General features: G+C 36.5%; 2 protein-coding genes and 1 long non-coding RNA gene across 5 annotated transcripts in view; 2 read left to right on the top strand and 1 right to left on the bottom strand.

Annotated features, from left to right (window-relative positions):
- TRIM13 (tripartite motif containing 13) overlaps nucleotides 1-3,375 on the top strand; it is a 42,130-nt gene extending 38,755 nt beyond the window's left edge. For all 3 annotated transcript variants that reach the window (XM_032315055.1, XM_032315057.1, XM_032315058.1), the window contains one exon: nucleotides 1,500-3,375. In XM_032315055.1, coding sequence (XP_032170946.1) covers nucleotides 1,506-2,729 — 1,224 coding nt within the window. In that variant the 5' untranslated portion in view covers nucleotides 1,500-1,505 and the 3' untranslated portion in view covers nucleotides 2,730-3,375. The remainder of the gene's footprint in view (nucleotides 1-1,499) is intronic.
- Nucleotides 3,376-5,094: 1,719 nt separating this feature from the next.
- Nucleotides 5,095-9,035, top strand: KCNRG (potassium channel regulator). Its single transcript, XM_032315059.1, has 2 exons — nucleotides 5,095-6,035; nucleotides 8,255-9,035. Exons 1-2 carry the CDS (start codon nucleotides 5,455-5,457, stop codon nucleotides 8,493-8,495), a joined length of 822 nt encoding a protein of 273 aa, XP_032170950.1. The 5' UTR covers nucleotides 5,095-5,454; the 3' UTR covers nucleotides 8,496-9,035.
- Nucleotides 9,036-12,172: 3,137 nt separating this feature from the next.
- The window catches only part of LOC116574341, a 97,264-nt gene continuing 87,892 nt past the window's right edge, over nucleotides 12,173-21,544 (bottom strand). The window contains exons 10-12 of the long non-coding RNA XR_004279225.1: nucleotides 17,341-17,539; nucleotides 14,445-14,504; nucleotides 12,173-12,436 (exon numbers count right to left, since the gene is read on the bottom strand). This is a non-coding gene — a long non-coding RNA (uncharacterized LOC116574341). The remainder of the gene's footprint in view (nucleotides 12,437-14,444; nucleotides 14,505-17,340; nucleotides 17,540-21,544) is intronic.

Below are 21,544 nucleotides of genomic sequence, written 5' to 3' on the forward strand. Positions count from 1 at the left end.
CAATATGAATCTGAAATCATATTATTGAAGGTGTTGGTCTTTTGATCTTTTGCCTGATTTTTATGATTTGTAACATGCGTTGATGATCTGAACTAATTAGTTAATTGTGTAATGCAGATCTCCAAATGCTAACATTTTATTATACAGTAATGGCCCCCTAAAAGAGTAAAAGCCCACACTTGTTAAATTTACCACTTATTTCATTAGAAAATAATTAATGGGAAGTAAGCACTTACGTGGCAAAATGTTTTCCAAAATTCTAACTTTCATTCAAAAACTTAACTTTTATCATTGGCCAGAAATACCATGTTTCCCTTGAAGTGAAGGGCTTATTTTGTTCATTTCTGAGTAGATGTCTGCTTTACCTAAGTCTAAATAGCCTGTATGTCACTTATTTTTCAAATAAAATTATGTTCCATAAAAAAAAGCAGCTGGTTCAGATTGTGACTCAATCATGAAAGTGCTTTTTCTCCAGACAATATCTGTTGGGTAGAGCAGAAATGCTTTGTTTACTTCCTTTTTTGTCACTGAAAATATTGAAAAGGTATGTAGACACTGATCAGGATTTAATAAAATGAGTAATTTTGGTGCTTCATAAAGAACATTCTTAAATAAAGCTGGCTACTCCCACCCATACCATGGGTGTGTGGTAATGAAGAGTACAATAACTGGTAGTACAGTTTGGTACTGCCTTTTGCCTTGTTTGATTTCCACTAAGCCTCCAGCAGTGTCTACTCACCATTACTTTTACAGTACAATTGTCAACATGGTGCCAAAAGCAAATATCATCTCAGTATTATTGTGAAAAAAGTATTGACCTTCACAAATGACTTGAACAGAGTCTTAGGAACACCAGATTTCTGCTCACATTTTGAGAATTGATGCACATTAGACAGTTGTGGTTTAAAAGAAAACGTCATTTAATTCTCTGAAGAATGAATTGCAACTCTCATGTTTTTACTTACAATTTGAGTAATTATAATCTTGCCTCTGAAATAGAAAAATTTGCCAAATTTTAATAAAAGCCTGCACGAGATGCATGCTTGAATTTATATTTCTGTGCTTCTTTCTTTTAAATAGCATACCATTTTATAATTGTGGGCCCAGATTAAAGAGCTCATTCTATTCAGACACTGAGTAGCTTTGTTTCTGACAGCTAGTAGTCAGCTTTCTGTTTTAAAACAATCAGTTGGGTCCTGCTGGCTCAACTTGCAGTTGTCCTAGACCTAACCCTATCAGCCAAAGACTGTTGTTGGAAAGCCCACACAAAGGCCTTGTGTACAGGGAGTCCTGCTAATAAGGAGTGTGTTCTAGTCCCAGCAGATTAAATCTGCTTTGGTGTGCATTCCCTTCCCAAATTTCTCACTCATTTCCTTTGTTTGCCTGGTTATTTCTGTGAGAGATCATTTTTTAATGCTTCTGAAGATGGTTTCTTCTGATTATTACCTAGTCTGAGTGGAGGGGATTACTGGAGTAAAATATTTCTTTCTCTGTGGTAGGATGTGATGGAGCTGCTTGAAGAAGATCTCACATGCCCAATTTGTTGCAGTCTGTTTGATGATCCTCGAGTTTTGCCCTGCTCACACAACTTTTGCAAAAAATGCTTAGAAGGGATCTTAGAGGGGACTGTGCGGAATTCCCTGTGGAGATCCTCTCCATTCAAGTGCCCTACATGCCGTAAGGAAACTTCAGCTACTGGAGTTAATAGCCTTCAGGTTAATTACTCCCTGAAGGGTATTGTGGAGAAGTATAACAAGATCAAGATCTCTCCCAAAATGCCAGTGTGCAAAGGACACTTAGGGCAGCCTCTCAACATTTTCTGCCTGACTGATATGCAGCTTATTTGTGGGATCTGTGCTACTCGTGGTGATCACACCAAGCATGTCTTCTGTTCTATTGAAGATGCCTATGCTCAGGAAAGAGATGCCTTTGAGTCCCTCTTCCAGAGCTTTGAGACCTGGCGTCGAGGAGATGCTCTTTCTCGCTTGGATACCCTGGAAACTAGCAAAAGGAAATCTCTACAGTTACTGACTAAAGATTCAGATAAAGTAAAGGAGTTTTTTGAGAAGTTACAACATACATTAGACCAAAAAAAGAATGAAATCCTGTCTGACTTTGAGACCATGAAACTTGCAGTTATGCAAGCCTATGACCCAGAGATCAACAAACTCAACACCATCTTGCAGGAACAACGAATGGCCTTTAACATTGCTGAGGCTTTCAAAGATGTGTCAGAACCCATCATATTTCTGCAACAAATGCAGGAGTTCAGAGAGAAAATAAAAGTAATCAAGGAAACTCCTTTACCTCCTTCTAATTTGCCCACAAGCCCTTTAATGAAGAACTTTGATACCAGTCAGTGGGAAGACATAAAATTAGTAGATGTGGATAAACTTTCTTTGCCTCAAGACACTGGTACATTCATTAGCAAGATTCCCTGGAGCTTTTATCAGTTATTTGTGGTAGTCATTCTGCTTAGCCTTCTTATTTTCTTTGGTCCCACTATATTCCTAGAAGGGTCTTTATTTGATGAATTCACAAGTTGGAAAGACCATCTCTCAAACTTCAGTTCCTATCTGACTAAATCAGCTGATTTTGTAGAAGAATCAATGTTTTACTGGGAACAGGTGATGGATGGGTTTTTCATTTTCAGTGAAAGATTTAAGAATTTTACTTTGGTGGTGCTGAACAATGTGGCAGAATTTGTGTGCAAATATAAACTATTATAAAATCTGTTGCAAGTGTATAGTTCTCTTTTATTGGAAATTTGTTAAAGAGCTGAGTGGTAGTTCATATTTGGTCAAGATGTCAGTCAGGTATTTTCCTGCAAAAGTATTCGTTTCAAAAATAATGTCTTCTAATTGTTGTTTATGTAGCATAAAGATAAATGTGAGATTTAATAGTAAGTCCCGAAACTTCTTCCCTTTTTAAATAGTGCTTTTGTAATACGCCTCCTACCCCCAGTATTGGTTGTGTTTATGCTATGGAAAAAGAGGTGAAAGCACAACATGATCTAATATTGTGTAAATGAGGTAGTGTAACTGATTGTTCATTTAAGCATGTAATAAAGACTATTCTTGTAAAGTAACTTTTTTGGAGACGGGACATTCTTTTTAAAAAGGAAAGAATATATGGGTGAATTGGACTTCAGATTTTTCTAGATTTGAATTTCTAAATTTTACTTTTTTGTTAAAATGTAAATTTAAGGTGAACAAAAAGTGGCATTTTTCTTCTATTAAGTTTACATTTTTAGGAGGGTGGAGATTTCCGCTTGCCTTATTCCTCCTTTGGTTTTGTGAATTTATCACCAAAGGAATTCAAAGGAAATGTTAGGTGGCTGTGCAAGCAAAGGTGTAGGTAAAAAAAAAAAAAAAAGCTTAACACATGGCAAGAACAGGAAATGGGAAAGTCTTTTTACTGGCAGCTAAGTGTTACGCCATTCCAAAGTATCATGGCAACTGTACAACCAAACCAATCCACCGTTTAACATCTTTTCAAAGAGAAGTAAGATTAATTTGACAATAGATGGAACAATCTTTCAGCTATTATAAGGTACAAAGTAATCAGCTAAAAACATATTTTTTAACTAACTAGGATTTAAATAAAAATAAAAAGATAGCAATACATACATACATATACCACTGGGGGGGAATTAAAACCCTAATGTTCACATGAGATAAAGATGTACTACCTCCCACAGTTTTTTTGTTTGTTTATTTGTAAATTTATTTGAGAGCGATAGAGCAAGAGCAAGGAGGAGAGGCAGGGAGAAGGAGACTGCTGAGTAGGAAGCCTGATGTAGGGCTCAATCCCAGGACCCTGGGATCATGATTTGAGCTGAAGGCTGATGCTTAATGGACTGAGCCACCCAGGTGCCTCCTACCTCGCATAGATTAAAAATACTTCATGTACTCATCTTGCTTAGAATCCAGATGAAAACAAGAAGTGATCTTATCTTAGAACTGCTCTCTAGTCCCCTATTTCTGTCATGGAACAAGATATTCCTTAGAAAGCCAAGAGTGTCTACCCTGTTCTTTGTTTGAGAGGAAGCAACTAAATTTAAAGTACAAAAGAATCCAGTAGTGGGGGGCACCTGGGTGGCTCAGTGGGTTAAAGCCTCTGCCTTCGGCTCAGGTCATGATCTCAGGGTCCTGGGATGGAGCCCCACATCGGGCTTTCTGCTCAGTGGGGAGCCTGCTTCCCCCTCTCTCTCTGCCTCTCTGCCTACTTGTGATTTCTCTCTGTCAAATAAATAAACAAAATCTTTAAAAAAAAAAAAAAAAAGAATCCAGCAATGGGAGTAAGTCAAATTAAGCTGCTAGTTGAGGTAATGGCTGTCTCATCCGTAACTGATAATTAATGATTTAGCCACTAAATTGCTAAAGGGTTTATAAATTACAATAATAGGGACGCCTGGGTGGCTCAGTTGGTTGGACGACTGCCTTCGGCTCAGGTCATGATCCCGGAGTCCCGGGATCGAGTCCCACATCAGGCTCCCAGCTCCATGGGGAGTCTGCTTCACTCTCTGACCTTCTCCTCGCTCATGCTCTCTCTCACTGTCTCTCTCTCAAATAAATAAATAAAATCTTTAAAAAAAAAATTACAATAATATTTCTCTGCAAATCTTCTGCCATGACAACTTATAGATAAGAGATCTGGGGAAAGGGGAATGCTTTTCTGCCCAGCATTTTTTTTTTTGAAGGTTTTTAAAATCTTTAAATCTTTTTTAAAAGATTATTTGAGAGAGAGGGAGCAAGAGAGAAAGAGCATGAGCAGGGGAAGGGGCAGAGGGAGGAGAAGCAGACTTCCCACTGAGCAGGAAGCCCAATGTGGGGCTCCATCCCAGGACCCCTGGATTGTGACCTGAGCTGAAGGCAGACATTTAACCCACTGAGCCACCCAGGCATCCCTCCCAGTACTTGTTTTAAAATAGAGATTTACAATAGGTTTTCATGGATAATTTTTTTTTTTAATATTTATTTGACAGATCACAAGTAGGCAGAAAGGCAGGCAAGGGAGAGGAGGAAGCAGGCTCCCTGCCTAGCAGAGAGCCTGATGCGGGGCTTGATCCCAGGACCCTGATTAGGACCTGAGCCGAAGGCGGAAGCTTCAACCCACTGAGCCACCCAGGTGCCCCCATGGATAATTTTTTTTTTAAATGGGATACAGGAAAGGGATCTAGTTGACATCTATCCTTAGAAATATTAGCCGTTTTTCTTAAACAATCCAGTTCCTCATCTGTTGCTTTTTCATTTTGTATACTGCAAGTTCCCAAGCAACTCAAATTTGCAAACACAGCTATGGATACAATATTTGCTTTAGTTATATGGGATTCTAGTTCTCTTTTGTTATTTTCCCCACCCATTCATTTCTTAATCATATATAACTAGCTATGGCTAGAGGTTGATTTGCAAGTTCCTAAGTCTGTAACCTCTAGTTTGAAGCAAGAAAAGTATGAGTAGTCAGGAACTGGTCACTTTGAATGTGGGAGGGAAGATATTCACAACAAAGTTTTCTACCATAAAGCAGTTTCCTGCTTCTCGGTTGACACGAATGATAGATGGCAGAGACCAAGAATTTAAGATGATTGGTGGCCAGATTTTTGTGGACAGAGATGGTGTTCTATTTAGTTTCATCTTGGATTTTTTGAGAACTCACCAGCTCTTATTACCCACCGACTTTTCAGACCATCTTAGGCTTCAGAGAGAGGCTCTTTTCTATGAACTGGATCCTCTGGTTGATCTCTTAAACCAAGAACACCTGCTACAGCCAAGACCTGCTCTTGTGGAGGTGCATTTCCTAAGCCAAAACACTCAAGCATTTTTCAGAGTGTTTGGCTCTTGCAGCAAAACAATTGAGATGCTAACTGGGAGGATTACAATGTTTATAGAGCAACCTTCAGCACTGACCTGGAGTAGTAACTCCTTCCCTCCTCAGATGACCTTACTTCCACTGCCTCCACAAAGACCTTCTCACCATGACCTGGTTTTCCAATGTGGCTCTGACAGCGCTACTGATAACCAAACTGGAGTCAGGTATTTTGTACTTTGAAGTATCTCTTTTCTAATATCAGTTCCTGATGTTTCCCCTCAAAACTGCAAGTTTCTCAAGGTTGAAACTTTTCTTGGAAAAAATTATTACTCAAATGTTTTGGAGGTAATAAATAGAGTTGGGTAGAATGATCAGATAATTATTGGGCTATTTTTCAGAGGGAAAGAGGGTATTGTTACTATGTAGGACAATAGGAATAAACCAAGACTGTCCAGGGAAAATTGGAACCATGGTCATTCAAGTTTTAAGAGGAAATAATTTTATAGATTATGTTCCATTGTTAGTGAATTTGGCTTAGGACTGAGACAACGCCTTTTTTTCCCCCAGAAGATTCTTTTAGTGGCTGGCTTATAGGAAAGTCTCAGTAGTTTCTCTTGATTTCCTTACACTCTACATATATTTGTTCTTTTAGTCCTTATCATTTGGCTACTGATTTTCCTCCATCTCACTTTACTTTTAAACACCATTATGGCAGATATATCCCATAGCAAATTTGGTATCCATTACATCTTTGGCACTCTGAGACAACTCAAAATATTGGGATAGGCTGTCAGTATGTTAAGGATAGTTGCTCCTGAGTCAATTATTCACTTTCTCCCCCTGTTGTTCTTGGCTGAACACTAAGGCTGATTTCTACTCTGCTGTCCGGGATACTTTTTTTTCTTCTTAAAAATGTCTTAATGTTTTAGTAACTGTCTCACCATTGCTTTAGTAACTGAAAGCTGGCTTTAATTTTCAGGAGGAAAAAAAGTAGTCTGCATAAGGTCTTTACTGATACTACTTAAAAAAAATTTTTTTTTTTTTTTTTTTGTGGGGGAGAAAAGGTACACATAGTTTAGGATATTTTCTTGACTTTAGCAGTTATCATCAGGAACTATCAATGTTTGCCTCTCCCACAACACACTCCTTTGTTCTACTTACCAACTGAAGAACACTGGGCAATATGACAATTCTTCAGTTAGTACACTTAATAATTTCCTGCCCTCCCAAGAAAAGTTGAAATGTCACTTTGGGAAAAGGGAGCCAGTTAAATTAATAGGTTGATTGTGAAGAAAAATTAAGAGAACTTAATTTATCTCAGAGTGTTTTGTTGTTGTTGTTGTTGTTTTTTAAAAGATTTTATTTGTTTATTTGACAGAGAGAGAGAGATCACAAGAAGGCAGAGAAGTAGGCAGAAAGAGAGGGGGAAGCAGGCTCCCTGGTGAGCAGAGAGCCTGCCTCGGGGCTCAATCCCAGGACCCTGAGATCATGACCTGAGCCGAAAGCAAAGGCTTAACCCACTGATTCACCCAGGTGCCCCTCGAAATCAAATAAACAAATGCTGAGAGGACTCAAAGACATAAAAATATGTGTAAACCTGGTGATTCACAAACCTGTACCCTGGGGGATAAAAATATATGTTTATAAAAAATAAAAAATTATTAAAAAAAATAACCTTGATAATATTTAAAAGGGTAATACAGCTATATCAATGTGGACATGTTATGCTGACATTATTAAAACTAACATACAGCCAATCTGAAAAGTTCAGGTCGGTTTTTTTCTTGAACTGTGCATATTGGTTCTATAGAATTTCCTAGGAAATATAAAATTTTGTCATTTTTGACTCCTGAGGCCTTTTGACCCTGTGCTTTACTCTTTAACAATGGATAGTTACTGAGTAAAAATTGACAATAAAATAGACATTTTTTATCTGCAAAATTGTACCTGAAAAAATGCATTTGATAGAAATAAGTTACAAAAGTAAAATTCTGTAATGTCAGTGCTTATAATGGGTAGAATTAGATCTAGGGGGAAACTAAATGTATTAAAATATTCATTAAAATGATTGAATCAATTCATTTAATTAAGATGATTAAAATAACATTAAGTAAATTGAAATGAAATTAGAAATAGTTAAATTATATTAAAAAATTAAGCTAATTTGTTTGGACAAATTGCTCCAGAAAGTAATTTCTCAATGAAAATTCATCAGTATTGGTTATATTCCTAAATGTGGATTTAAGTGATTTTGGAGATCACACGAAGGTCTCTATTTTCAGTACCCTGTAATTACTAATTTGGATTTATAAAGGAAGTCTCAAAAAAACTGATCAAAAATGGTATAATAACTTTATTTGAGGTTTTAAATCAAATTGGTATATTTAATTTTGCTAGTTACTAAGGGAATGCTTTATAATCAAACATCTGTTGTGTGTCCTAGGTATGTTTCTATAAAACCAGATAACCGAAAATTGGCCAACGGAACTAATGTCCTCGGCTTACTAATCGACACTTTATTAATGGAAGGCTTCCACCTAGTCAGCACTAGAACATTATCTTCTGAAGACAAAAGTGAATGCTATAGCTTCGAAAGGATAAAAAGGCCTGAAGCTCTCACCATGAACAAAACACTGAAATCAGAGATGACCATCACATCAGAGCAATCTCAGAAAAAGAAATGAAGTTCTCTGTTCTTTTTTAGAGTAAAGAGAAATTGCCATTTTCTTGTTTGGAAATTCCATATTTATGGCATGTGTGTTAGTCATATACATACTCATCCTAACTTCTTGGTCTTATCTCCTAGTATGCCATCTCGGGCAACTATACCTCAACGGTGCTTATGCCACACTAACTGCTTGCTGCCCTCTAAATAACACTGTCCACTTGGTGCTTTGGCACATGTTCCTTCCACCTTCAATGCCCCTTTCCCTTTCTTTTCTTCATGAAAATAAGCTCTCAAGAGTGGGTTCTGGAATCAGACTGCTTGATTTCAAATCTCAACTTAATCAGTTACTTCCTGTATTACTTGGGCAAATTATTTAAGCTCTCTCTGCTTCAACTTCTTCATCTATCAAAATGGGGATAATGTATCTCCTTATAGGATATATGAAAATAAAAGGAGATAATGCAAAGTACTCAGCACACTGTCTGGCACATGGTAGACACTAAGTAACTGTTAGTGACAGTGATGATGATGATGATGAAGATGAAGACTGGGGTTGCCTGGGTGGCTCAGCGGGTTAGGCTGCTGCCTTCAGCTCAGCAGGATCAGGATCCTCGGATCAAGCCCCGCATTGGGCTCCTTGTTCAGCAGGGAGCCTGCTTCTCTCTCTGCCTCTCCCTGCCACTCTGCCTGCTTGTGTGCGCGTGCTCTCTCTCTGACAAATAAATAAAAATCTTAAAAAAAAAAAAAAAAGAAAAAAAGGAAAGAAAAAATGAAGACTGGTGGCCTACTTTCAATTGTACCTCTTCTCTGAGGCCTTGTTTTCCTTTTTCCCAGGCATATTAATCAGACCTTTCCTCTGTACAGACTTACATGACATCATAAAAACAAACTTTTTTCACTTGAATGTGAGCTCAGTCAACTCAATAGTTTTAACACTACTGTGTGTAAAGCACTATTAAACATTTGGTGAGAGGAATAAACTGTTACTAATTAGCACCTACATTTGGTGAAAAGCTTCTGAATAACCTCTCCTAACATTTAAAATATCCATATACCATGACTTAGTGATTCCTCTTGTAGGAATTCTTCATATATATATGTCATTTTGAACCCTAGGATAAACATCTAGAAAAGGAAACATTAACTCAAAGAGCACCAAACACACAGCAAGCTTAAAAACCTGCATGGAAGCAGTTGAGTACCTTTTTAAAAAGTACAATTAATTCATTCAAAGATGATGTTAAACATTTGTTAGACATCATAGTATGTTTTCAGGATTAAATGAGTAAGACAAAAATTCTTATCCTCAAAGAGCTCATATTCAAGAGAGAAAGTACATCGTCATAATAGCAAAAGATAAGAAATAAACTCAGTTCATCAATGGGAATGGGTAAATTATGGTCCACACAATGAAATACTATGTAGCCTTAAAAAGAGTAGGGCAACAGGTTACAAACTAAGTAAAGATTGTCAAATATCTATCTGTAAGTGGAAAAAAATGCAAGGTGCAGAATGATGTATAAAGGGGAAAATATATTTCCATTATATATGCGTGTGTGTGTGTGTGTGTGTGTAGTTTCCATTTGTGGAAACATTCTCATTTTCTTATACATGTATAGAATTTTCAGCAAAGATATGGGACACCTATGTAGAAGGGAACAGGGTTAGTGGGGTTTAGGTATGGAAGGAAGACCTACTTTAAACAGATCATGAAGATGTATTATCTATTTAAAAAAAAAAGAAAGGAAGAAGATACACCTGAAACATGTATGTGTGTGTGGAGAAAGGAATTTTAGGGGGGTTATAATGGCATAGTATGGCCCATTATCTTATACTGATACAAATGTTTATCTACCTTTCCTGTGAAAACCCTCCCCCTAGTAAAGAATTTGCATTTCTGAAATTTCTACCAATTATAGATTTGTGTTCTAGATTGTAGAGAAGAAATACTTTTATAATTTCCTAACAGTATCTCAACAGGTTATATAATGTAGAAGTGAAAATTACTTCAAGATTAGTAACATCAAGGTTAGCAGTTGAAAATAATGACCCAAATAAGAGAAAAAGCCCCTTGAATAAGTATTTTGGTTTTGGTCGCACCTATCCCCACTTTTTGGGAAAAAGTCAATTTAGTTGTTTTACTGTGTCATCTTAATTTTGGGGATGATGTGTTTGGTTTCCTTGCTAGCACCATATTCTAGGGCACAATATTTTTATTCTGTTAAGTTTCTGACATTTTGTGACTTAACTAGTTGGATGCAGTTGGCAAATTTATATATACAACACTGTTTAATTCTGTATAGAGCTTTGCTAATAAGAGCATTAAAAAACTGATAACTGGTTTTAAAATACTGAAACAAAAATTATTTTAAAAGGTTGGCAAATAATAAGACAGGAAATGTTTAAACTACTGTTAGGGGATGCCTAGGCGGCTCAGTTGGTTAAGCATCTGCTTGCTTCTCTGCCTGCCGCTCCCCCTGCTCATGCTCTTTCTCACACTCTCTTTTTCTCTCAAATAAATATCTTTTAAAAAATCACTGTTAATATGTTCTCAGTCATTCACATTCGCAGAAAACTACTCTGAGTTGAGAAATAAAATATTCTTTTTAATATGCTGATAGAAACATACTACCTATAGAGACACAATATATATGACATTCATTCATTCATTCATTCAGTAAATATTTACTGACACCTTCTGTGTGCCAGATACTATTTTAGGCATTGGAGATACTACAGGGAACAAAACAATGCCTTCCCTTCTAGAGTTTTTTTCACAAAAACAATTCATAACATTGACAATGGGTTTAATCAGAATAACAAGCATTATTATTAAGAATAACAAGCATTATCAACAACTTCTCAAAAGTTATGAATTCACAATGTAGAGGTTTTTAGGAGATAGACTATTTCAATTTAAAAAAAATATATTATTCATTAGGAAAAGCATAGGAAAATACATTATTCATTAGGAAAAGAGTAGATTGAGTTTCTTATTTTGATAAATATTTTAGAGATTATCGCATCTGGAGACACATCTGTCAAGATCATCTCAGTAAGCCTTTTGTGTTTACTCTAAAATAGAATGGGACACTGTCACTGGGATATCAAGATATGCAAAAAATAGAGTCTCATTTTAGAAAGGGAGGCAGGCAAATACAGTATGAAGAAAACAGGGATATATTAGATGCACCACAGGCAAATTAAAAACTCTTGCCTGCTTTAGAAAAGAAAAAAACTTCAACATTTTCATACAGATACCACTTAACTTCTTGACTGAACTGACTTGTCAGTGTTAATTTAAATTATAAGAAAATAATGCCAGAAGCTTGTCTTGGGCAAATGATGCTGAAAACCTATCAAATCATACATACCTATCAATCCATCTCATATATAAACATGAATTATCACAATGATACAATAAGTTCTGTCAGTCCTTAACAGGACCATTAGTAGTTGGGTCTACCCTATTCTCCTACTTCTGTTATGTTTATTTTAGTTTCTCTCCATCATCCATGGCTTTATTTTGGATAAGGCACTAAATAGCTTATTCTTTTTTTTTTTTTTTTAAGATTTTATTTATTTATTTGACAGACAAGAGATCACAAGTAGGCAGAGAGGCAGGCAGAGAGAGAGGAGGAAGCAGGCTCCCCACTGAGCAGAGAGCCTGATGCGGGGCTCAATCCCAGAACCCTGGGATCATGACCTGAGCCAAAGGCAGAGGCTTTAACCCACTGAGACACCCAGGCGCCCCTAAATAGCTTATTCTTGAACCTCAATAATTTTACCTTATAAGTGATTGGAAGATGTCCCTAAAAAGATTTTCTAAAAAGGAGATCTAATGTTGAAATTTACTCTTGAATTTAATATACAAATCACAATTACAAGGAGTTCTTAGGTTATGGTAAAGTTGGAATTAATTTGGGGTGCTTCCAAAATACATCTGAAATCAGGAGCCTGAAATGACATAAAATGGTCAAAGGAAAGCAGCTAGAGCAATAATACATGTTTTAGGGAATCATAAGATATTTCAAATTTATCTTCTATACTGCTTACAACTGACAAACTTCAGTTTTGCTTTGTAAGTTTCTGTATTGGTTCTCTATCACAAATAATAGAAATGGTTATCACCAGAAACATTGCTGAGATAATGAAAGACTTGCTTAGAGCACTCTAAACCTCCCATATTCTACTTTATTTCTCCTCTGTGCTGGGGGAGTTGACTCCTTACCAGCAAGTTTAGCAATGCAGAAGAGCTACTATGGGAGAATGTTTTAAAAAATAAATTTAGGAAATTTTATCACCTTCCTGGAGCCAAAGAACCCATGAAAGAGAAATGTGATATCAAACTTAGTGTTTCAAACAAAGTTCAAGAAATAGAGTTGACATGAGAATACATTACTAAAAATACTTAAGACTTCTGGACTATCAATGACCTAGTAAAAGCCATAATTACTCACTAGCTTTGCCACAGAACTACACTTCAAGAATTATTAGGCCTTCTATCAGACCTATTAGAGGTGAAAATTTATGTAAAAATTTCACCAAAAAACTCATTATGTCATAAATATTAAGCTTAGGAAATGTCTTAATATTTACCTAAACTATGAGATAGATCCAACCACAAAAATCTTTTAATGGAAAGAAAGTTAACACCTTACATGGTAAATGGGAAATAAGTATTAAGCATGGCACAGAGTAAAAGAGCAACAACATGAAGCAAAATAAATAGGATTTCGCTCCCCAAACTAAAATGTGCCTAAGATTTGTCTCATTACGCAGAAATTTTAGGTAGGCAGTATTCTGTACCTTCACATTTCATACCAACACCTCAAATCCAGAAATCATTATATTATTTTTTTTTAAGATTTTATTTACTTATTTGAGAGAGAGAGAGTGAGTGAGAGAGAGCATAAGCAGGGGGAGCAGCAGAAGGAAAGGGAGAAAAAGGCTTCCTGAGCAGGGAGCCTGGTGAGGCTGGATCCCAGGACCCTGAGATCAGGACCTGAGCCCAAGGCAGACACTTAACTGACTGAGTCACCCAGGTCCCCCAGAGATCATTATTTTAAAGTGGCTTTTTATTCTTAACAGTTGAGTAAAACATACCCCAAACCAAGTGTTTCTATTTCATATTACTCTCCACTATTCACACTCCAGCAAGAATCTGAATTTCTTTGGGTTCCCAAGTTGGAAGCCAAACAGGAGAGGTTTGCTTACTCTCCTTGTAGTAAGACACCCCCAAGAAGTCTGGCTGCAATGTCTGAGCTTCCACGAATTCTTTTAAGATGAGGACTGGGATTGTGCTTTATACTGATCTTTATACTCCCCCACAATGCTGGACATTTAATGGTCTCAACTGAACTGAAAAATTTGGAACACTGTAGTCTCACTGAATAGGCACTTGGAAAAACAAGTATTATAGCAGATTCAAAGACAGATGACACTTTATGTAAAGAGTCTGAAGGAACTGATTCAAGCTAAAGACTACAGAAAAAAATCCCATAGTATTTTTCTATTAAAATTTATTTGGGTAGGATGTGTGGGTGGCTCAGTAGATTAAGTATCTGCCTTCAACTCAGGTCATGATCTCAGGGTCCTGGGATCAAGCCCTATGACTAGGTTCCTTGCTCAGCGGGAAGTCTGTTTCTCCCTCTTCCTCTCCCTCTGCCCCACTTTTGCTTGTGCTCTCTCTCTCTCAAATAAATAAAATCTTAAAAAAAAAAGTTTACTTGGGTAATAGAAATGAATGAAAATACAGATTTATATAGGAATACTAAGTAGTTGAAAGTTACACAAAATTACACATTTAATCAGAGTAGAACAGTCCAGGCAAAATTGGAACATACATAATTTGCTAATAAAAATGCAATATTATAAGAATGCTTTGTAATTAAAGAAATGTTAAGGGAATACAAGTTCAGAATGAATGTTATATGACTATAATTGATATTAAATCTTGACTTACCTCCACAATTTAGGAGTCATAAAAAGAAGTCATCAGACCAGGCATGTAAGTCAGATGTAACTAGGAAAGAAACAGAATAAAATGTTCCCAGTTCTATATAACCTGATTTGAAGTCCTAGGTTTATTGAACTTGAATTAATCAAATGATTCAGAGGTTGAGGTGAAATGGTCTAAAAGATGCTGATATATCCAGAAGACATATTACTGATTAACATCTTAGGGTTCCTTACATATCATTAAAATGGTATATATATTAAAAAATCAATTCAAGGGCGCCTGGGTGGCTCAGTGGGTTAAGCCACTGCCTTCGGCTCAGGTCATGATCTCAGGGTCCTGGGATCGAGTCCCGCATCGGGCTCTCTGCTCAGCGGGGAGCCTGCTTCCTTCTCTCTCTCTCTGCCTGCCTCTCAGTGTACTTGTAATTTCTGTCAAATAAATAAATAAAATCTTTAAAAAAAAATCAATTCAAGATGTAGAATAATGTGGAATTTCTGTCTGATGAAGGTGGCTGTTTTTCACAGCAAGTAGTAACTAGGTAAACAGAACAAGATACTTTGATACTCTAAGTAGAAATCCTACAACACACGGTTTAGCTCCTAGAAAAGTAAAATATTTGCTTTCTTTTTTAAAAAAAAATTTTATTTATTTATTTGACAGAGAGAGAGAGAGATCACAAGTAGGCAGAGAGGCAGGCAGAGAGAGAGAGGGGGAAGCAGGCTCCCCAATGAGCAGAGAGCCCGATGAGGGGCTAGATCCCAGGAACCTGGGATCGTGACCTGAGCTGAGGCAGAGGCTTAACCCACTGAGCCACCCGGGCACCCCAAAATATTTGAAAAATTAAAATTTTTTCCCCTTTGGTCACTTTTAAATTCCTGGCTACAATTTACTGAATCCCTGTTGGATTTGTACTGGCTAACAGCTTTTTTCAGAAGCAAACCTGATTTAGGGTGAGAAGAAGAAAGTCACAGCCTCTTAGAAACTTCATTTCTACTAGACTGTGTTTCTCCATCAAAAACAAGTATTCATATAAGGAATCTCAGTTATCTAAACCTATTTTTGGCCATCTTCTGGAGTTTCTTATATCTCCTTTGAAATGCCAAAACTGTACATTTGGAAAACTTGTCTTCCTGGTTTTCAAATTTCTGTTTATTATTATAGCTCCTCAGCCAGAATGCCAGGTCTTTGTGTTTTACTGTCTCTTGAAACTGGAGACCAGCACATATCCCACAATTCAATTACCTGTCTTTCCATTTGAGAAATTAAAGCCATCTCAATTTTATAAAATTTTAACTGACATACTTATTTGAACTTTTAAGTTCTCAGTTTCATTCCCTCAATCTAATACTGGGAAAGATCTCTGTTTTATTAATAGACATGAAGGTAAGGTTCAAGAATATTAACACACATTAGTTATTAATTCTCATAACTAATATAAGTGTAGGGATTTTCTTACAGGCATAAGCTTGGGATATGACAGTTTAGGAAAAAAGAGAGCTGATTTTTGGAAATGTTTACTTAAGATTATATACCTAATGAAATAATTTCTTCATGTAAATTTATGTGTTACATATTTATTTTTTAAAATAAAGGGCTTGGGGTGCCTGGGTGGCTCAGTCAGTAGAGTATTAGACTTTTGATTTCAGCTCAGGTCATGATCTCAGGGTTTTGAGATCAAGCCCTGAACGGGGCTCATGCTTGGTGGAGAGTCATCTTGAGATTCTCTCTCTGTCGCTTCCCCCTGCTTGCACACTTGCAAGCGCATGTGTGCTACTAAATCTTTTTTTAAAAAAGTATTTTATTTATTTGTCATAGAGAGAAAGAGAGAGGACAAGCAGGGGGAGGGGCAGGCAGGGGAGAAACAGGCTTCTTGCTCTTCAGGGGGCCGGATATGGTGCTGGATCCCAGGACCATGGGATCATGACCTAAGCCAAAGGCAGATGCTTAACCAACAGAGCTACCCAGGTGCCCCTAATAAATCTTTTAAAAAAAAAGAAAAAGAAAAAAGAAAAAAGAAATAAAAGAAAGGGATCTACTGTCCTTAATAGTTTCAGTTAGCTGGTCTACTCTTACCAGCTTTATGAGGATAACTGATAAATGTACCTTTCAAGGTCGACTTTTACATAGAATTCCCCTTTTTTATATTCAGTGATCTTTAATTAAAGGATTTCAAATGGAATGCCTGGATATCATCTTAAGTTCAGTATTACCAAAATGGGACACATCTATCTCACACTAGCTTCTCTTAAACTGTCCTCTTTCAGTGATACTGCTGTTGTCTTCCAGTATCAAAAACATACTTTTTGACACCATCCTTTAATCCAACTCATGATGATGTTCTACAAATTTTTAAAAAATATCTTAAATTTATTATTTATCCCCATTCTCAGTGATATTATTCTGTTCAGGTTTTCTTTACTCCTAGATTACTACAACAGTTACACATGCCCAGTTTCTTTGCCACCGGAGTTTATATCTCAGAATCCTATATATTATATAGTACTGCTATATTTAATTTCCAAAAATTCCATTACTTTGTCAACTTCCATTGTTTTGTTGGAAGAGGCCATAATGTCTCCCTATTCTATGCTATATCAAGACTGAAGTTCTCTAGTATTTTTTCTAGGCAAAGGCCTATTTACGTAGTTTTAACCCAGTTCTCCAAATTCATAAAACCTTCATTTCAGGTCTTAAGGCAAAGGTTCCAAGTTCCTTTTTCAGGGAATATTGCACTTTCTTTTACCTTAAATTCTTATTCACAAACTAGGAAAGTCCACTATTTAACAGTTCAGTATACCTTAATTTATGGCAGACAGGTCACAAATTATAAAATGAAGACAGTTTTTGAGTCAGTAGGGACAACGGTCTAATTCCCCTGTGCTTCCTCAAATTTACTTACAGTTTTGTGATGAGAGATCATCTGGTGTGGCATTTATTGCCCTTTGCTAGAGTGAGCTGTGGTCAGGCACTCTGCTCTATATGGACAATGTCTGTTTTCTGTTTTCAGTCTCAGTCCTTTCTCCACATGGTCTAGGTACACATGGAATAGTCAGTTCTCACCTTAGGAGGGGAGGCGGTGGTGGTATCGAAATACATGCCTAGAAAACAGGTCATAAAGCAAATCAATAGAGGGGAAATTGCTTTGCCATATAAACCATTATTTAATTGCTGGTTGAAATTCTGGCTTTCAGCTCAATGTTAAATATAACAAGTCAACCACCCTCAAAGCTAAATCAAACTCAATAGCAACAACAGATCTTTCAAAAAAATGTAATTTACATATAGTTTCTGAAAAAGACATAAATGTCATACAGATTTTATATAAAAGATCTAAGGGTATATAAAATAAATCCTTATCACATTATAAATACGATTTAAATGTCCTAGCGGAAAACAAATGCTTAATATTTGAGTCACAGTTTTGTCTTAGATTTTTTAAGAAATATTTTATTTATTCATTTGAGAGAAAAGAGACAGAACACAAGCCGGGGGATAGGCAGGGAGAGAGGGAGAAGCAGACTTCCCCCTGAGCAGGGAACCCAGTGCAGGAATCAGTCCCAGGACCTTGGGATCATGACCCAAGCTCAAGGCAGACACTTAGCCATCTGAGCCAACCAGGCGCCCTAGTCTTAGATTTCTAAAAGCTTTCTCTGGGGTGCGCTTGGCTAACTCAGTTGGTAGAACACGAGACTCTTGATTTCAGGGTCTGAGTTCAAGCCCCATGATGGGTGTAATAGCGCTTAAAAAAAAAAAAAAAAAAAAAAAAGCTTTGATTGGTGTGATGTGGATAGTCTTTTACACAACTGTCCAAGAAAATTAGAAAACTTATTTCACTCAATAAGGTGGTTCCAGTAAGCAGAGGGATTCAGAAGGATATAATTTACTTTAAAGACACACTTCAAAGAATTGCAGCAGGTGCTCAATACATTTTTTTTTATTATTATGGTAATGGTGTTTCTTGAGAAGTATTTTTTAATGTAAGTACTTTCCATTCTATCATCTCCCATCTCCTCAGAGACATACAAATAAAGACAAACAGAAAACAGTTATACTATACGTCATTGACAAGCTTTAGATTATCAATTAGATTACAAATTGCCCTCCAGAGGGATACTGAAATTTCAGGGGCCTTCTAACTGTTCATAAACCTACCCACAGGTTTTGGCTTTGATTAAAAAAAATTTTAAAGACAACATTTTAAGATAAATAAGACTTGAGGCACGAGTGTTAGTAGGTAGCACAGAATCAAAGGAGCTCTGTAAACATAGTAAAAGATGAACTTTTTACATTACCAGGAAGGAGCCTAGGCATTTCTGTATTTATCTAGCCGTATTCAGCCTTTCCAGAATAAATTTATCGTAAAGATATTATTGCTGATTTTCAGCAACCAATTGCTATTCATCAAGCACCCACTATGTTAATTTTGCAGAGTATACAATACAGAGTTAAGATAATCCATGTCCATGAAGTACGATATATTAATTGTTCTAAGTCAGGTATATGAATGAGCACAAAAGAGAGAAAAGGCATTTCCAGCTGAGGAGGAAAAATGAACTGGGAAAATTTAATGCACAGAGTAGGTAGCCTGAGAAGATTTAGACAGGTGAAGATGAGAGAAATGACACTCTTAAGAGTAAACAACCTGAGCTAAGGCTCAGTTGCAAATTATAGAGGAATTTGGAAAAGGAGTATTTCTATTTGGCTTAACAGTACTTTGTTATTAATTCACAGTCATTCATAGCATAGCTTAATTCATAGCATTAATATTCCTCTTATCTACAGCAAAAAATATCCCTGGTAATGAAATATTGGCTATGAAATCCTTTCCTCTCAAGATTTCTCACTTGATTTGCTGAGTGAAAATCCATAGACTCCCTAATATTTAGGGTACACTTGTCTAATTTAATTCTAGATTTCCTTCCAATTGTGTCCCCCCCCTTTTAAGTCATCACATTTTGGCTCATAGGGTTGCAGGGAATTCAAATACTCTTGTCTTCTTCTATTAGAAATTAGGGCACCTTAGGCAAAAGAAAAGACTCTCAGGGGCACCTGGGTGGCTCAGTTGGTTAAGCATCTGCCTTTGGCTCGGGTCATGATACCGGGGTTCTAGAATCGAGCTCCGCATCAGGCTCCCTGCTCAGTGGAGAGCCTGCTTCTCCCTCTCCCTCTGTCTGCCGCTCTGCCTACTTGTGCTCTCTGTCAAATAAATAGAATCTTCAACAAAAAAGGAATCTTAAACATGGTTGCAATCATTTCCCTATCTATTCCCCAATACCAATCTCTGTTTTTGATGTAGTATGTGTTATTCTTTCCTACTTGATGATGCACAGACTCATGTTTCTTATACTTGAAGTCTCTGATTTCTTCATTTCACTGAATTACTTCTACCTTTTCTTTAAGGCCAGGTCATCTCCCACCTAATAAGTCTTCTTTGATGAAAGAAGTCTAAGTCCAAATTTTGAGCTTCTACTGAACTTCGTCTGCATGACAGAATTTACACTACACTATTTTCTAGTTGTTTCTTGTATGTTAATATATTATTTCCCTCTAGGCTGTAAGTTCTTTGTTGACAGTGACAATCTTTTTAGGACTACAGTGGGCATTGAATAGGCCCTTAAAAATTACTCAAAAAATGCAAACAAAGTAAAAAAAAAATTTAAAGTAAACCCAGTGCCACATGTGGGGCTTGAACTCATGATTCCAAGATTAAGATTTGCATGCTGTACTGACTCAACCAGCTAGGCACCTCAACTTTTAAAAAATTTTAAAGTTGCATTTAGTAACTTTTTTTTTAAAAGATTTTATTTATTTTATAGACAGAGATCACAAGTAGGCAGAGAGGCAGGCAGAGAGAGAGGAGGAAGCAGGCTCCCTGTGGAGCAGAGAACCCAATGTGGGGCTCAATCCCAGGACCCTGGGATCATGACCTGAGCCAAAGGCAGAGGCCCTAACCCACTGAGCCACCCAGGAGCCCTAGTAACTATTTTTGATGACTTAAAATTATATTTATTCTCATGCATAGAATTTGAGGCCTCAAATTACAACCAACTCAGATTTTCACACTATCCAAAAACAGATTTGTATATTAATAAAACTGTCCTACTCTACCACATATACATAACCATGATCAAAACCAGTGGCCATTCTTATAATCTAATCCCTTCTGATCCAATTTCTGATAGTAGGAGAGATATACAAGTACATGGCCTTGTTTATAAGCAACAGATTATAATGGAAAGTTTTTAATTCAAATCCTTTAGAATGTACATCTTTTTTTTTTTTTTAAGATTTATTTATTTATTTATTTGACAGAGAGAAATCACAAGTAGATGGAGAGGCAGGCAGAGAGAGAGAGAGGGAAGCAGGCTCCCTGCCGAGCAGAGAGCCCGATGCGGAACTCGATCCCAGGAACCTGAGATCATGACCTGAGCCGAAGGCAGCGGCTTAACCCACTGAGCCACCCAGGCGCCCTAGAATGTACATCTTTAAGTGTGTTCTCAAATCATGAATACAATATAGTAATGTTCAGCTTGAAAATAAAGTGAAATTTTGCCTAGAGGAAATTGAAATTCTTCAAATCAACTCCTTAGTTAGTCTGAATTAGTCTTTTGTACTATACCTCACAAAAAAACTTGTAATCAAATACCCTCTGGTATATATGGCTTAAAACACATTGAAGATAATTCTTAAAACTTCTATACCTATTATTACAGAATATTTTATATGACTTGAAAATGATTCCTTACTCATAAAATTTAACAATATTAAGACAATATACTGAAATAGTGTAACTTCTTATGTTTTAGAAAATATTCAAACAAAAGTTTAGGGTAATTGCAAACTTCAGTTACCTAAATCATCTAGTACTCCATATTGTCCTATTAAATCAATTTAAGCTCCATCTGGTAAACTTTAAAAATTTTATTATTATTTTTCATTTACAGTACAGCAAGTGCTTCTCCTTCTCTAAGTTCCAGGAGGGAATGTTTTTCTTTTATTTATTTATTTATTTATTTATTTTTACTGTATCTCAAAGTCAAGGTGTCAGTTTGACAAAGGTTAGGAGAAACAAATCTAACCACCTTTTCTACAACAGCAAAGTT

Source organism: Mustela erminea, chromosome 15 (assembly GCF_009829155.1).
Source record: "Mustela erminea isolate mMusErm1 chromosome 15, mMusErm1.Pri, whole genome shotgun sequence".
Taxonomy (NCBI): domain Eukaryota; kingdom Metazoa; phylum Chordata; class Mammalia; order Carnivora; family Mustelidae; genus Mustela; species Mustela erminea.

Excerpts from the sequence above, each read along its gene's own strand:
- KCNRG (XM_032315059.1), top strand. The coding sequence starts at position 5,455 with ATGAGTAGTCAGGAACTGGTCACTTTGAATGTGGGAGGGAAGATATTC. Across the intron at positions 6,036-8,254 it reads GATAACCAAACTGGAGTCAG|GTATGTTTCTATAAAACCAG; the intron begins GTATTTTGTACT and ends TGTGTGTCCTAG.